The following is a 12,364-nucleotide window of genomic DNA, read 5'->3' as shown; positions in this document are numbered from 1 at the left end:
AAATATTTAACGAAAAATACAAATGCACGCAATGGAATTATGGCGTTCCAATTTAGAAGTTTCTTGTTTTATGGGGGTCAAAGATGTTGCAGGAATTTTGTCCGCTTTTTTAATTCCAATAAGCCAGTGTCTCGAATTGGTATAAATTAGCGAGTCCGTAACGCTAAGGAAAGTCATGCAACTTTTGAAAGCGTTTGGTTATCGACTTGAAAGGTGATGGGTTAAAATATATACCTATAGCCATTAAAATTCGGTGGGTCACAATACGGATTTTCCAACGAATTCATAAAATAATAAAGTCTTCATACAAATTTTTCCTCGTCCAGATCCAGCAGGGCCCAAAAAATTAAAACTTATTTTAGTCACGGACAATACGAAAAAAATATTTTAACAATTAACACCTGATTTTAAGTGTTTGTCCATTCGTGCCCTTATGATATGCCGGTTTTCGTATAATGTTCCATATACCTACTAACGCAGTACGGAATGGACCGATCGAGTGGACGATTCCTTTTGTAGCAACAAATTTTTCAAATAATCAAATGATTGTAATTGTTCTGTCAAATAGTGAAATCATCGCCTGTACCTACAAACTAAATAATTAACAAAGCCATTATTCTGAATCTGATTATCTTTTGGTGATGCGGATAGATTTGCCGCGTGTGAAATTTATGTAATACCTAATCGACTATTTCGTGCACAATCAATCGATCAATTTTAAATCATCGATCAAAATTAGTCATTACAGTCTGCTGTGTTGCACGTGTCAGCAATCGGGAGTTGTTGTAGAGCGATCATGCATACTTACATAATATATATTTATAACATTTGAAAATTGGATAGTCGGTCGGCAAATTACTAGTGGTCGATAATAAATATCTACATCTACATGTGTATAATGTACATATACGTATATATACACATAATAATAATGATATTAAGCAAAAAAAGTGCTCTGAACGGTGGCGACTGCGAGCGCGCGGATGGTGAGTGCGTGTACTTACCTGTATAAATGTAAACAAACTTCACCTCAAACTCTCAGGTTTTGGACTCGATCAGATCAACATCTACAGGGTGAACTGCAACAAATAGCACACGTGCTCACGGTAAAAAAAAGGGAATCATTATAATATCAACTTTTTGGTTCTAGGTGTGTACTATCACCAGAGAAAAGAAGTTTTGAACAAAAGTCCAAACCGAAGAAAAAATTTAGTGTAGACCAAGATTTCTTGAGTTTTGTACTTATCTATGTTTGTACCAAGGAAAAGTGTGTAACGAAAAGCATTCGAGAAATGTGTTTGTAATAGATAAGATCGTGCGTGCTGATTATGTCGAGGTTAACTACAGCCAACGGTTATTTTAATTGTTTAACGGAAAAATTTTTAATGCAAGAAATAGTTTTCGAGGTATAGGTAATATACACCTACCATGAACCGTAAATTCAAGAGAAAAATTTTATTTATTAGTAGTTTGAGTTAACACATTAGCAGACGACAATAATCTCGCCCACCTGTATATATATACTTCATCCATTAAAAAATCACGAGCCCCTCAATTGTTTTTTTTTTTTTTTTTTTTTTTTTTTTTTTTTTTTTTTTTTTTTTTTTTTTTTTTTTTTAGCAACGATGACGACGACGAAAACGACGACGATGATGATGATGATAGCGTCGGTGGCCAGGTCAGGCTATCATCATCACAGGATCAGCGGCATCCGCCGCATCATATCACACTTTGTACATCATCTGCAGCACAGCCGCCAAGGCTCAAGTGCCGCGCGGCGACGACCGCAATCGCGAGTACAAGGCAAATATCGCCAAGTAAGCGACAGCGCAACGCATCAGACGCGTCAGTTGCACGACATTTTTCAGACTGAACGGACGTGAATATATAAATGATGGATTCTCTGCTCTCCTACGTACTTACGATATTTTCTTCATCACCGGCCTGACTGTAGTACAGTGCAACATTAATTACAGTAGCAGTTATAACAAGTATCGTACTTATAAGTCGTATTGACGGAGCACGAGGGCCGCAGTCGTAACACCGCATCGCTTTGAGCCATTGTGTGCGTGCATCTGTCTGCTCTTTTTTTTTTTTATTGTTGTACATGCATACACACATATAATACGAAATTATCTATATCCTTGCTCTTCTTGCTTGTATTTGTAGGATCTACAATCTAAATTCTACACTGCAGTCTACATATATAACGAGCAGTATAAGTACGAAGAATACGGACGGACTATCTAAGTAGTGGAAGTACCTATAGACGACGACGAGCTATGCTTACTTGTTCACTATACTCTGCACTGCCGCCTTTCTGCCCCGCAGAGTCGCAAGCAAGCAGGCAGACACATACGGAGCAGTTCGGGAGTTAGGAGCGTCGGCCTAACCTCACTTAAACTCGTTTTTCATAAGCAACACGAGCACAGCCGCATAATCTGCTGCTTCGTGCTGGTGCTTATTGTCCGGCTTGTCTAAGTCGCGTCAGTTTTTTTGGTGGTTGGTTTTGTGTGTTCCCAAGAAAAGGGCCCACGGAGGGCTTATTTCGTGCTTATAAGTATTCATTAGAGAGGCCTGAATTGTGCAAGCAAGACACATTGGAGAACTGCGCGCGCGTGCTGAAAACGAAATGTGGGCGGCCTGGCTGCTGCACGCCGTGCCGGAGTCATCAGCTCTGCCATTATCATCGTCGTTATCATCTTCTCTGACTGTGTCGTCGTCTGCAGGAATACAGCACCAACACGGCCAAGAGGAGTAGAGAGTAGCGACTGCCGCCGTTGCCGTGGTCGCTCCCCGTCTCTTGGGTATGGCATGACGCCATTTTACTGACCTGCCGACGAGGAAGCGACACCCGGAGGAGTCCATGGTTCACAGCTTATGAGCAAACCAGGAACGCCGGTAGAGGCATAGTTTCCGTCTCCGCCCCGCGCTGAGAATATATACATATATCTATTTGTTCACTCGCCCACCTACACACGTATTTCTCCGCATTGCGCAGACCTTACCGCGAGGTACGTTTTATTTATTTACCTACCTCACTAACTTTATGGAACACTATACACTTGCACCCGAAATTTATTTAGTTACTTCATTATGTTAGAGATGATCTGAGCCCTGCACAAACTACATACTTACAACTGAGCAGAGTGTTAGCTAGATTATTTCCAACGTTTATATACCTAAGTAAAATGCACACACAAACGTTTTTTTTGCATTTGCAATTCAATCGCAAAAAATCGGAGCTTTTCGACTAGTCGTTTCATTGACTCCCTCTCTCTTTATCTCGCATCCCCTTTCACTTTCATTACGCATAGGTATCTCGTATCTACACCCCCGTTCGCCACCTTTCCTCCCCCCCCCTTCCTCGTTGTCCATGAGACATTTCCCCAAAGGCCACCTATACCCATCCACCGGGTGCATTGCGCTCGCGTTCTCACTCGTCTTTCTTTTGCATCCATACCATAAGTACTTATACCTCTCAGTTCTTTCTCCGTCTCACCGTGTGCTCTTTTTATCCAGCGTGTGTGTCGTAATAACTACGGTGACGACGAGCACACGTCTCTCCATGGCGATAACATTCTCGGAACCCCGGAAAAGCGCTTGATTTTTTTTCCTCAAAGCATTACTATTTCACGCTTTAAATAGTTTTGTCTCGGAGATCAATTTTTTTTCATTCTCCGCCTCTTCATTATTATTGTTATTTTTTAACACTTTTTTTTTGTCAATTGTCGTGGATTTTTTAGTTTATTTTTTTCACGTTACTTTTTTTTGTAGCTGCAACTCTAACACTTTTGTTTTCTTTACTTTAAAACTGCGTGATCTTTGTACAAATGTGTTGAGAAAAAAAGAAATGAAGAACAATAGAGCCTTGTTAGCCATTCAGTCTTTTTGTTAGAATAAGTTAAACTTGAACTCACATACATTTATTGTTTTAATATTAATGTAGTTGCAGCGATCAAGCTTGCACAATATCACTCAACTTCACCACTTGAAACATCACAATTATTGTAAAGACTAATTCATGAGCACGTGAAACTTATATAATAACATGATGTGCTAGAAATTGATTAACATGAGATTTCGTTTTTTTTCAGGTAATAGCACTTGTCAGTTTGAACTATTATGGAAGATGAAAACAATGAACATGGACTTGTTGACACTTGGGGCCTGTGGGAGGAGGCTTATTACAAAAAACAAACTGGAGAAACAACAGTCACTCAAATGAATAATTCAGCTGTATGCTTGGATGATTCAGAAGAAAATAGAGAAGATTGCTTTTATTCTGCTTATTCGTATGAGTCAGATGGCAACGGTAATTCGAATGCAAACATTAAAAGTGTCATCAGAGGATTGAAAAATAATATTTTAAAACAAAAGCAAGAAAATCAATCCAATTTATGTAATGACACCGAGTCAACCCAACAAGAAGCTCAAATCAATGACACTACTACGGAAGAAAAAGAGAATACTAATAAAAAAGAAGAGGATAAAAAAGAAACAAAACCAGAAAAAATGACCGAGTACACTCAGTACTTGGGTCTCAAGCCATCGTCTAAACCTGAGTGTAATAATACTAATGCACTGGAAATAGCATCAACTTCATTGGATTCAAATTTGAATGATCAATTCAATCATTCTTCTGCAACGACTCCACCACAAGAAGTCACTAACGACGATACTGAATCACTTATTCCTTGCGATTACGAGGATGGACCTATTATTAATCCCAAAGAAGAATCCATTTCTGATTTGGGATCACCAAACTCTAACATTTTTGAGGACGGTCTTGCTTGTGATTCGGAATCTGTTGATGATTTTAAAGTATCAGTTCCAGTTACGTCCAAGGTAGAGTCTATTTCCGATTCAGAACCAGTGCACAGGGATGACTTTAAAGTATCAACCCCAATTACATTCGAGGATCGGTCTACAAGTGATACAGAACAAGTTGATGGCTTGGAAGAATCAGCTCCAATTATGTCCAAGGATGCTTCCGTTTGTGATTCAACACCAATACCTTCGGATAACTTGCAAGTGCCACCAGCACCGGTCACATCCGAGCTTGCGCCTATACGTCATTTCAAAAAAGAAATTGTCGACGACATCGAATCACCACCTGCTAGTCCATCCGAGATTGGATCTGTTAACAATCCAAAGCTTGAACCCTGCGATAGTCCTGAAGGGGAGGCATCTGTTAGTAACTTTGAAATGTCTACACATGCGCCCGAAGTTTTATCTCCTGCTGGCTCTGAAGTTCATCCAGATGATAGTTACACGAAAGCATCTACTTATAGCTCTAGGCCACGATCTTCTAGTGGCTCTCCATTTAATGGTTTTGCCAGTGAAGAACAGTCTATTATAAACTCAGAACTAGCGTTCGTTAATTTGTTTGAGTTACCTTCTACAAGTAAAACAGATGCATCTAGTAATTTAAATCAACAAGCTACGCAGAGAGTTAATCAACAGTTAACTAGTAAATTTGATGGTTCCTCTGTTAGTAACGTTGATCAACCGTCTATCAGTGATTTCAACCAGCCTTCTACTAGCAATTGTAAACAAACTTTAGCAAGTGATTTCGATAGACCCTCTACCAGTAAACTCGACGAACCGTCTACTAGTAAATTTGATCAACCGTCTACTAGTAAACTTAATCAACCATCTACTAGTAAACTTGAGAAACCATCTAGTAGTAAACTAAAAAAACCATCTACTAGTAAATTTAATCAACCATCTACTAGTAAACTTAATGAACCATCTACTAGTAAATTTGATCAACCGTCTACTAGTACTTCAGCTCAGTCTTCTAAAAGCTCTAAAAGCAAGCAACGTAAGCGTTCAGGTAGCAAACCATCACGCAAATCAAATTCTGAACATCCCAAAAGCAACAAGAAAGTTTATTTATGCGCAGCATGTGATACTTATTTCGAAAAATGGAATCTCTTTTTACACATGCGTGAAGTGCATGATCGTCACATATGTTTATTTTGCCTTGGTATGTTTGCCCAAGCAGACAGGTTGTCTCATCATTTAGCGAAAAAGCACAAAGTTCCAGAAACGAATTATCACACTCTGGAGGAGTTTCATCAAACTTTTAAAGGTGGTTGTTACGTTGTCTGCTGTGCTTGTGAAAAAATGTTTACCGAGACTGATAATTTTGCAGATCACGACTGTCCTAAAGAGCAGAGCCAACAGCCATCTGCAGAACCATGTTCAGTGTGTAAAAGGATTGGTACTCACATGGACACGTGTAGTTTTGCACCTGAAAAAGAAGACGAAACAGCCGTTTTACAACCAGTAGTGAATGACACTATAACAAAACCGCCTGATGTTGCTGCCAACGTGTTTGCATCAAGCCAATCGGTTACTGGTGCCAGAAGGCACTCTCAAAGGACTATCAAACCCAATAGGTATAACGATGATGTTTATTTGTATACTGATTTAGTACAAAGACGCGGAAAAAAGGCTAAACCACAAAATCAATCGGAACCAAGGGATGTGGATCATCAAACGAGTCCTGAAGTGCAAAACAATGCTTCCATCAGTTTACCCCAAACACATCAACAGGATTCGTTTCAAGATTCTGCTACTGAAACATCAATGGAGATTTCTCGTGGTACGGATGATCAAGTGACCAACGAGAATAACTCTTACGAAAATGAGTTGTCCAGCAGTGATTATCAAAACGTTAGCTTGCATCATAGTAAAAAGTGGAACAGTGATAGTGCCAATAACATTAACGATAATATGACTGAAACTAATGTGGAAGTATCCAACTTTGTAAATAATCCTAACTTATCCTGTGCAGACAGAGCAATGACTGAAAACTTGATTAATGGTACAATTGAATCATCAGACCCAAAAAGTGAAGATGATGTAAGATTGAGTGAAGCAGAAAACGAAGAGCACGAAGAAACTAATGAGTTTGGTTTGGATAACAACAGTGCACATGAGGATTCTGATTCAGGTTCTGAATCTCAAACATCAATCAGTCCTGACGATCCTACTAAGCAATCTGTTCGAAGTCCTAATTTTAATACTGAAAAAGTTGCAATGGAAACGAGAATAGAATCAACAGTAAAATCGGAAAGTAAACCACCTGTATCAGGTGGCAGTTTGATTATCAAATTTTCCAAAAATAATTCAACTTTTTCCATAAGTTCTTCATCCCCGCATTTGAAAGCAGAAACTAGAAATCACGTTTCTCGAGATTCCGAAGAAAATAACAATGCTGATGAAGCATCCGATGGCAAACGATCGATACCTGAAGTTAAAAAGGCTATCAAGCGTGAACTGAACAGTAATTCAGATAGCGACAGGCTAACAATAGCTGACGATGATAGAGAAATGCCACTAGGTAGTATTTTAATTGAACCTGATTTAAATAAAGAAGGTAATAGTGGTGTCGAAGTAAAGGAACTTGAACCGGAACAAGTGAAAGAAACAGTAAGAAGATTCAAAGTTGAACCTGACGATGGTATTCCATTGGCGGGTGAAGAGGTACCCTTGGTGGATTTGAATGTCGATAACCTATTGGAAAATATGGACATAGAGGACTTGCTGAAGCTCTGCATACAGGCTGTTTGTAGTATATGTGTTTATTGCAACCATGCCAGGTGCATAGCAGCCAACGGCAAGCAGCTGGGTCTACATATGCTAGCAGAGCACAGGTTTCAGCCTCAGCATTCCGCAATCATTATTCAGCAGGAGCAGTTTACAGCGAGGGTGAAAAAAAGCCTGGAGGATCTTAAAGATTATTACTTTAATTTGAACTCTTACAACAGCAAACAAGGCACCTACAATGTTTCAACGGACAAAGTGTACGAGTGCTTTCACTGTAGAGTTTATACGTCTGCGCACAAAGAACTTTACGTGCACAATAGAAAAGTGCATCAAAAAACAATACTGATATGCATAATGTGCAAGTCAACGTTTTACAGTTACAGTGAATTAGTGTGCCATTTGTGTCCAGGTGTATACGTCGCGATCAATGACATGAAGTACCGCTGTTGTTACTGTGCAATAAAGAGCCTTCCCTCGGCTTTCAGACTCATGGTTCATCTGCGGAAACAGCATCACGCATGCGACGTTTGTCTGGAAATCACGGGTCATCAAATGCGTTTAGCGAATCACGTGTGGAAGCACAAGTTGCAACATTTTTGTTACAGATGTGGTATCGCTTACAGAAACAAGCCGGACATTACGAAGCACTTGTTCTGGAAACACGGCACAGAGAGCGTTCTTTGCAAAAAGTGTTTGCAAAAAAAGTGGCCTCACATTTACCATTTTTGCACGCCAGCCGCGTCGTTCAATTGCGAAGAGTGCGGTCAAAATTTTTCCCGAGCTGTTGCTCTAAAGGTGCACAAAAGAATTCACACTGGTGAATTTCCGTACTCGTGCTCCGAGTGCCCCGAAAAACTCGTATCCAAAAAACTTTTGGCCAAACACGAACAGAGTCACAGGGAACCCCCACCCCCACTGCCGCAAGTCCCGAACGTTGTCTCGCATTTAAATAGCGACCAAGCATCAATGGACCAAGAAGTGCACGTTGATGTTTGCAGCGTAGACACCTCAGAGACGAATAATGCAGCAGCAGAGGCAAACACAGAACTTGTTCCTAAAGAGCCTGTGAAGAAGGTTATCGACGTATACGATCTTCCACCCTTGAATCTGTCCTCTGATAGCGACAGCGATTTGGACGATGATAAATCCAAACAGGTTGATCCCAAAGAAAAACCCGAGAAGGTCGACAACGAAACCAGTGTGAACCAGTCTGCAACCATTGCAACGGACTCTCAAGTAGCTGTTGGACCCGTGACGAATGCAATCGTTGAAGTGGAAAAGAACGAAGAAGAAAAGAAACAAGAAGAGCAGATCATGCATGGTATTTGGGACAATTTTAAATCTTACGCAGCTAGTCTGGATAATCCCATGGTCAGCGTGACTCCGATGGAAACGGATGAGAAACAAGATACTGTTGAGAAAGGAACGACGGAACAAGGAATAGCAGACGAACCGCAGATAGAAAACAAAGTGGAGGAGAAGACGCAAGTTGTCGATCCGGAAGTTTTAAACGCAATATTGGCCGAGCACGATTATTGCGTGGTTTATTCGGACGGGAGCACGCAAGAGCCTTCGGGCGATGTGGAATCTCCCCTCGGAGAATCATCGAAAGTCGTTGGCGATGGGCAGGATGTCGGAACGGATGTGAATTTGTTGTTTAATCGGACTGACGCACAAGTCGGGGAGACCGAGTCAGCGAAGAAAAAAACCAAAAGCCCGAAAAAGAAAAAACAAAACGGCGGCACCGCGTCGTCGAGCGATTCGTCGAGTGACAGCGACTCGAGCAGTTGCTCTTGTGGTACCAATTGCAGCTGCTCCAGTTCCTCGTCGAGTAGCAGTTCAAGTTCCAGCAGCAGCTCGGATTCGGAGAGCTCTGGTTCGGAAAACTCGCCTCGAAAGAAGCGCAAGAGGGAAAAGGCTGCTGTCAAACAGGAGGACAAGACGAAGGAACAACAGCCAGAGCAACAGAGCCCACGTCAGGAGGACACCTCGGTCAAAATGGAATTCAACGAAACGGAGAAAATCGAGCATGCAGACCCGGTGGTTCCTGAAACCTTGCCAACACGGCCGCCCCCGCCGCAACTTGTGATAGTCGAGTCCGATCTCGACACGACGGAGACTGAAACCGACGAAGACTTTTACGAAGAGAACCCTCAGCTCGTAGCCTCTAAACTACTGGCTGAAAAGCACAACAAATTGCTGTCGTTCTCCGATACCCCAGTCGATACCCCAGTCGTGGACTCAGCACCGGCAGTTCCTACGAACAACGGAGCCTTCGATGTTGATGCGGCGATGCTCTCGCCTGCCCTTGAGAACGAGACCAAGCCAATAAATTCCTTTTTGGAGCAGCCGAGTCCGACCAAGCGAAAAACAAAAACGAGAAGACGCAAGAGAGGAGGCATCGCTCGTGGCAGGGTGCGAAAAAACACCAATGCAACCCCAAAGACCGTCAACACGCTGAAAATAAACATTCCAAAGAATCTGTTCCAAAAGAAGGGCTACACATCGATGCCTGCCACGCCTTCGGCTTCCTTTGTGGCTAGAAGGCCTTCGGTGCCGAATTTCTCGGTCGGCAGTTCTTACCATGAGATGATTGGCCATGCCCATGTTCCCGAGTCGCCGCGCGCATTCGACACATCAGCTCCGAGTATAGGCGGCAGCGGTTCGGAAACCGAGGCCAAACGATCCAAGAGAAAGAGGGTACCAAAGCGCTTCTACGGAGACTCCAGCGACGAGGAGGTTCAAAGGCAACAGCAGATGCTCAAGTGGAAGCGAGTCGATACTCCGGCTGGTATCGTTAAAGCTCCGCCCACGCCGACGAATAATAAACCCTTGAATTACAAACAGACCATCCAGCAGCAGCAACAACTGCTCCTACAGCAGCAGCATCAGCAACAGCAGCTCATCCTCCAGCAGCAGCAACAGCAGCAACTTTTCATCCAGCAGCAGCAACAGCAGCAGCTGCTCATTCAGCAGCAACAACAGCAGTTGCAGCTACAACAGGAGCAGTTGTTGCAACAGCAACGCTTGCAACATCAACAGCATCAGCAGCAACAGATGCAGGCCACTCAAGCTGACGATGAAGAAGAGGACGACGAAGACGACGAAGACGATGACGAAGATGAAGACGTCGATGATGATAAAGGACTTGTGATAGCTGGTGCTTCGCCTAGCCAATCCAACGAAAGTAGTTCTGGCAGCAGTAGCGGCTCGAGCGATTCGGACAACGAAGAGGAGCTATCGGCACCTGCAGTGGCCACAGCGTCGACCTCGTTGTTGACGAACGAGGTCGGCTTTGGATTCACCCAAGACCGCGGCTTTCCGCAGCTGCAGCCCGTCAACCAGGGCCGTCAGGGTAATTTGTACTGCTACTGCCAAAGCCCTTACGACGAGGTTTCCGAAATGATTGCCTGTGACGGGGACGACTGTCAAATCGAGTGGTTTCACTTCCAGTGCGTGCAAATTGTCAAGCCACCCAAGGGCAAATGGTTCTGTCCGGATTGTCGGCGCAAGCTCGGGATACCGGACGATGCTGAGGCTGACGGCAACGGATAGTAGGAACAGCAGAACCATGTCTCTGACGGACTGATTGTTGTACTGCTTTATTATCATTATTATTCGACGTTTGCCGGAGAGAAAAAAGAAGTGCTTATAATGACGACCGGTGGATATCGTCGGTCAGCTGTTTTATTAATATATTCTTTTTCTTGGCAAACGAAATAGAATTTAAAAAAAAAAAAACAAGTAAGAAGAAGGCAGAAGAAAATTATAGTCAAGAGACATTGAAGCAGCGAATGTGCTAGCACACAAAATACACAGCAGCGTTCCATGTTAATATTTTTCTTAATATTGAAGGTAATTTTACATATTACACACACAACACACGTTTGTATATAATACTTGTAAATACGTAAACTTGTAAACGCCCTAGAGTTTATATGATAAAATGAACAAAGTAAGTTTTTTTTGTGTAAATTTCTTTGTAAATTTATATATTAGACAAGAAAAAAAAACGTAATTTTAATATACGATTGAAAACACATTCATGCATTGAACGTAAGCAAAAAGAGATAGAGGGCTGTCCTAGAACTTGAAGAAAAAAATCAGAGTTTACTGTCGGCACTGCTGGCAGTGTCTGTGATTTAAAAAAAAGGCGACGATTCCTTCAAAAAATCAATTCTTAACAAGCGGTGATTAATATTCTTTAAACAAACCGAGCACGTTTTCTTTTGTAATAATAATTAACGAAGGATTACCCTACTCATCGATATTTGAGGAAGCTTTAGGAATATTGATTTTATAAAGATAAGTTAAAATTATTATCATTAAATTGTCGATTCAGTATTAACATAAAAATTTTACGCAAGATTATGACCTCGTGGGTTATCCTTCGTTATCTTTATTTACGTTAATGAGTATTGAGTTTATTGAAAATCAAGTAATTACATTATTTCAGTCGTCTCACACGTATGGCTCGTATTAGTAAATTAATTGATTTGAAGTCAAACATGTTCCATTATTGATTGACTTGTTTAATTCCTTTTGTATGGTTTGAAAAAATACAGACATTTGAAATCATCGACTTTTGTTTCATAATTTTTAAATACTATGTCTATCTTTTAGGTTTGTAAGTAGTGAATTATCTAATGGTTGAAAAAACTGTCGATTTCCTATTTAATTTCACTGTGAGAGCAGTTTTTTTCACTGAATTAGTTGTTTTTTTTTTTTTTGTTTCTTAGTTTTCAACAAATTATATTGAAATCTTGGTATAGCGAAATGAGGAAAGATTTATCCAATTCACGCT

The 12,364-nt window shown here is 41.3% G+C and overlaps 1 protein-coding gene across 2 annotated transcripts; it reads left to right on the top strand.

The window, feature by feature from the left end:
• The first annotated feature begins 1,690 nt into the window (after positions 1-1,690).
• MESR4 (misexpression suppressor of ras 4) lies at positions 1,691-12,139 on the top strand. 2 transcript variants are annotated; one of them, XM_089597875.1, is made up of 4 exons: positions 1,692-2,065; positions 2,170-3,014; positions 4,098-6,097; positions 6,161-12,139. In XM_089597875.1, the coding sequence occupies exons 3-4, from the start codon at positions 4,126-4,128 to the stop codon at positions 11,113-11,115; spliced, it is 6,927 nt and encodes a 2,308-aa protein (XP_089454001.1). In that variant the 5' UTR covers positions 1,692-2,065; positions 2,170-3,014; positions 4,098-4,125; the 3' UTR covers positions 11,116-12,139. The 2 variants fall into 2 exon arrangements, with proteins under 2 accessions (XP_014216000.2, XP_089454001.1); XM_014360514.2 differs by having other exon boundaries at positions 1,691-2,065; positions 4,098-12,139.
• Positions 12,140-12,364: the final 225 nt, after the last annotated feature.

Source organism: Copidosoma floridanum, unplaced genomic scaffold (genome assembly GCF_036245765.1).
Source record: "Copidosoma floridanum isolate Cflo_tuat_1 unplaced genomic scaffold, Cflo_Japanese_pri ptg000040l, whole genome shotgun sequence".
NCBI lineage: Eukaryota > Metazoa > Arthropoda > Insecta > Hymenoptera > Encyrtidae > Copidosoma > Copidosoma floridanum.
Note: the sequence above shows the minus strand (reverse complement) of the source record. Positions and strands in the feature narration are given on the sequence as shown.

Bases quoted from the DNA above. Each gene is read 5' to 3' on its own strand.
- MESR4 (XM_014360514.2), top strand. From the start codon at position 4,126: ATGGAAGATGAAAACAATGAACATGGACTTGTTGACACTTGGGGCCTG.